The sequence below is a fragment of the Hibiscus syriacus genome, unplaced genomic scaffold (genome assembly GCF_006381635.1).
Source record: "Hibiscus syriacus cultivar Baekdansim isolate YM2019G1 unplaced genomic scaffold, ASM638163v2 tig00111088_pilon, whole genome shotgun sequence".
Classification (NCBI taxonomy): Eukaryota; Viridiplantae; Streptophyta; class Magnoliopsida; order Malvales; family Malvaceae; genus Hibiscus; species Hibiscus syriacus.
Genome location: NW_024062978.1, coordinates 820,001 through 822,759, shown reverse-complemented (window position 1 = coordinate 822,759; position 2,759 = coordinate 820,001). Strand labels below are relative to the sequence as shown.

The window sequence follows — 2,759 nt, the reverse complement described above, 5'->3', positions numbered from 1 at the left end:
GAGTTGGTTTAATTTTTCTTAAAAAAGTCGAATCTTTGAGAGTTTTAGGTGACTCAAAAGATGACAATTGGGGATATTACTCCAAAGAAGGAAAGAAAGTCAAGGAGCAAGCATGTTGTTGATGAGAAAGCTCCCTTGTTGCCTAAACATCAAGATGAAGCAGCTGGTTATGATGAATTCAATGGAGCTTCATTTACTGGGGCGGTGTTCAATTTATCAACAACAATTGTTGGTGCTGGGATCATGGCCTTGCCTGCAACAATGAAAGTTCTGGGGTTGATTTTTGGGATTGCCATGATCGTCTTCATGGCATTCTTAACTGATGCATCTATTGAATTCTTGCTTAGATTCAGTAGAGCTGGGAAAACAACTTCTTATGGAGGTCTCATGGGAGATGCGTTTGGAAAGTATGGAAGAATTTTCTTGCAAATCTGTGTTCTGGTCAACAACATTGGTGTACTCATTGTTTACATGATTATTATTGGTAAAAGCTTTATTTCCTTCAATCGAATTGCATATCTGGTTGTTCTGTGATGTCGTTAGGCTGTCTTTAGTCTGATCTTATGGTAATGTGATAATTTGCTTATGAACTTATGACGGTTGTTTTTATGAAGGTGATGTGCTTTCTGGAACATCATCAAGTGGGGTGCACCATGCGGGTGTGCTTGAAGGGTGGTTCGGAGAACACTGGTGGAACGGACGATCCCTTGTTCTTCTCGTCACTACACTCGGCATCTTCGCTCCCTTGGCATGTTTCAAGCGGATTGGTTAGTGTTTTGGTTGTGCTAGCTTTACTGGATTCTAGTGAATTGTCTTGCTTGTTCTTGGTAGATCATTAAATAAATTATATGTTGACTCCATTTAAACAAGATTGAAACTATTTCAGTATTTTACAGTAGTAGCTCTGTGAAAACTTAAATAACTTGTTGGGAATTTTAATTATATCAGTTCCCTAAAGAATCTAACTCCCGACGTACCGTGTTTCTTTTATTTTTAGCTCAAGGTTTCTGAATCAGCTTTCGTATAATTTTTGTATCATTTATTGAAAGTATCTAATATCTTCCAACTGCAATTGATATAGATGCTGTTAAAGTGCTTAACATATAAGTGTATTACATAGATTTTACCATTACTTTTTCGTCTATATTTACACCGGTATAAATCTAAATCGAGCAGTTTGTATTGTGTGTTTATTGTTTATTTGTATGTGACTGACAAGTGATAGTGCCTTCTCATTTGCAGATTCCTTGAGATTCACATCCGCCCTATCAGTTGCTCTAGCAGTTGTGTTTCTTGTCATCACTGTTGGAATAGCAATTATCAAGCTGATTAGCGGAACTATAATGATGCCTAGGTTACTTCCCGATGTCACCGATTTGACCTCGTTCTGGAAACTCTTCACAGTAGTCCCTGTTTTAGTCACTGCATACATCTGCCACTACAATGGTATGCGAGTTGATTCATGAAATGCTATACTCTTTATTTAAGCAATGTACCCTTTCATCTTTTACATTGGGCCGAGATATTGATTTGTGTGTAAATTTGCAGTTCACAGCATAGATAACGAACTGGAAGACTCTACACAGATAAGACCGGTTGTACGAACAGCACTAGGTTTATGCTCATCGGTATACATAATGATAAGTTTTTTCGGGTTCATTCTCTTTGGTGACGGAACATTGGATGATGTGCTTGCCAACTTTGATACTGACCTTGGAATCCCCTATAGCTCCCTTCTTAATGACGCTGTCCGTGTCAGCTACGTTGCTCACCTCATGCTTGTATTTCCAATTGTTTTCTATCCACTGCGACTCAACATGGATGGCCTCCTCTTCCCTTCTGCAAGGCCTATAGTTCTGTCTAATGCGAGGTTTGCATGTATTACTGTCGGACTTATCACAGTTATCTTCTTGGGTGCTAATTTCATTCCCAGCATCTGGGATGCTTTCCAGTTCACCGGAGCAACTGCAGCAGTTTGCCTTGGGTTCATCTTTCCTGCCGCGGTTACTCTTAGGTGAGTGTTTCGGTCTTCCAATTCAATTAGATATCAACTACGTTTTAATTTCCCTGCTTTCACATCTGTGATCAACTTTCTTGTGTCATACATTAGAGTAAGATTGAAACTGAAACATCGTTGGCAGTGGCTCGAAAATGTTTATAAATAGGATTTGATTGCATACAAAACTTGACTGTATTAAAACTTCGTGCGAGTGTGCAACATGTTTATAGTGTTTGATATTTTGAAAAGTTCGGTGTGTTCAGTTATCCAGAATCATGAGATGTTATCACTGCTAGGCTCTCGTGATTCTAAATATCGGGATTATTAGTCACGAGTACCCTCTTAGGTTCGTCTTTGATTTTACGTGGATGTTATTTAGAATTTTTGCTCCTGCCTCATTTGCCTAATATTTTCCGGTTTAAGTTTGTATCCGTCTTGATCGTTTTCAGTGGACATACGAGCTACCATATCAACTATCGAATATCGATTGTTAGTCTAATTCTGTTTCCGTTGGCGTTTCAGGGATCACCACTTCATAGCAACAAAGAAAGACAAGATCTTAGCTATTTTCATGATTATCCTCGCTGTATTCTCGAACGTGATAGCCATATACAGCGACGCCTATGCCCTCTTTAAGAAGAATGCAGGACCCAGGGAATGATCTATGTAGCAGTCCTCTTGGTTCCGAGAAGTGAGATTTTACGTCTCGACATCCTTGAAGACACCTGGTTTTTATAGAACCATCTGATATATATTTCGA

At 39.0% G+C, this 2,759-nt stretch overlaps 1 protein-coding gene across 1 annotated transcript in view; it reads left to right on the top strand.

Moving 5' to 3' along the window:
• LOC120152428 (amino acid transporter AVT6A-like) overlaps positions 1-2,759 on the top strand; it is a 2,976-nt gene continuing 217 nt past the window's right edge. The window contains exons 1-5 of the mRNA XM_039164644.1: positions 1-484; positions 615-767; positions 1,243-1,446; positions 1,549-2,014; positions 2,522-2,759. The exon at positions 2,522-2,759 is cut by the window's right edge and continues 217 nt beyond it. Coding sequence (XP_039020575.1) covers positions 61-484; positions 615-767; positions 1,243-1,446; positions 1,549-2,014; positions 2,522-2,660 — 1,386 coding nt within the window. The 5' untranslated portion in view covers positions 1-60 and the 3' untranslated portion in view covers positions 2,661-2,759. The remainder of the gene's footprint in view (positions 485-614; positions 768-1,242; positions 1,447-1,548; positions 2,015-2,521) is intronic.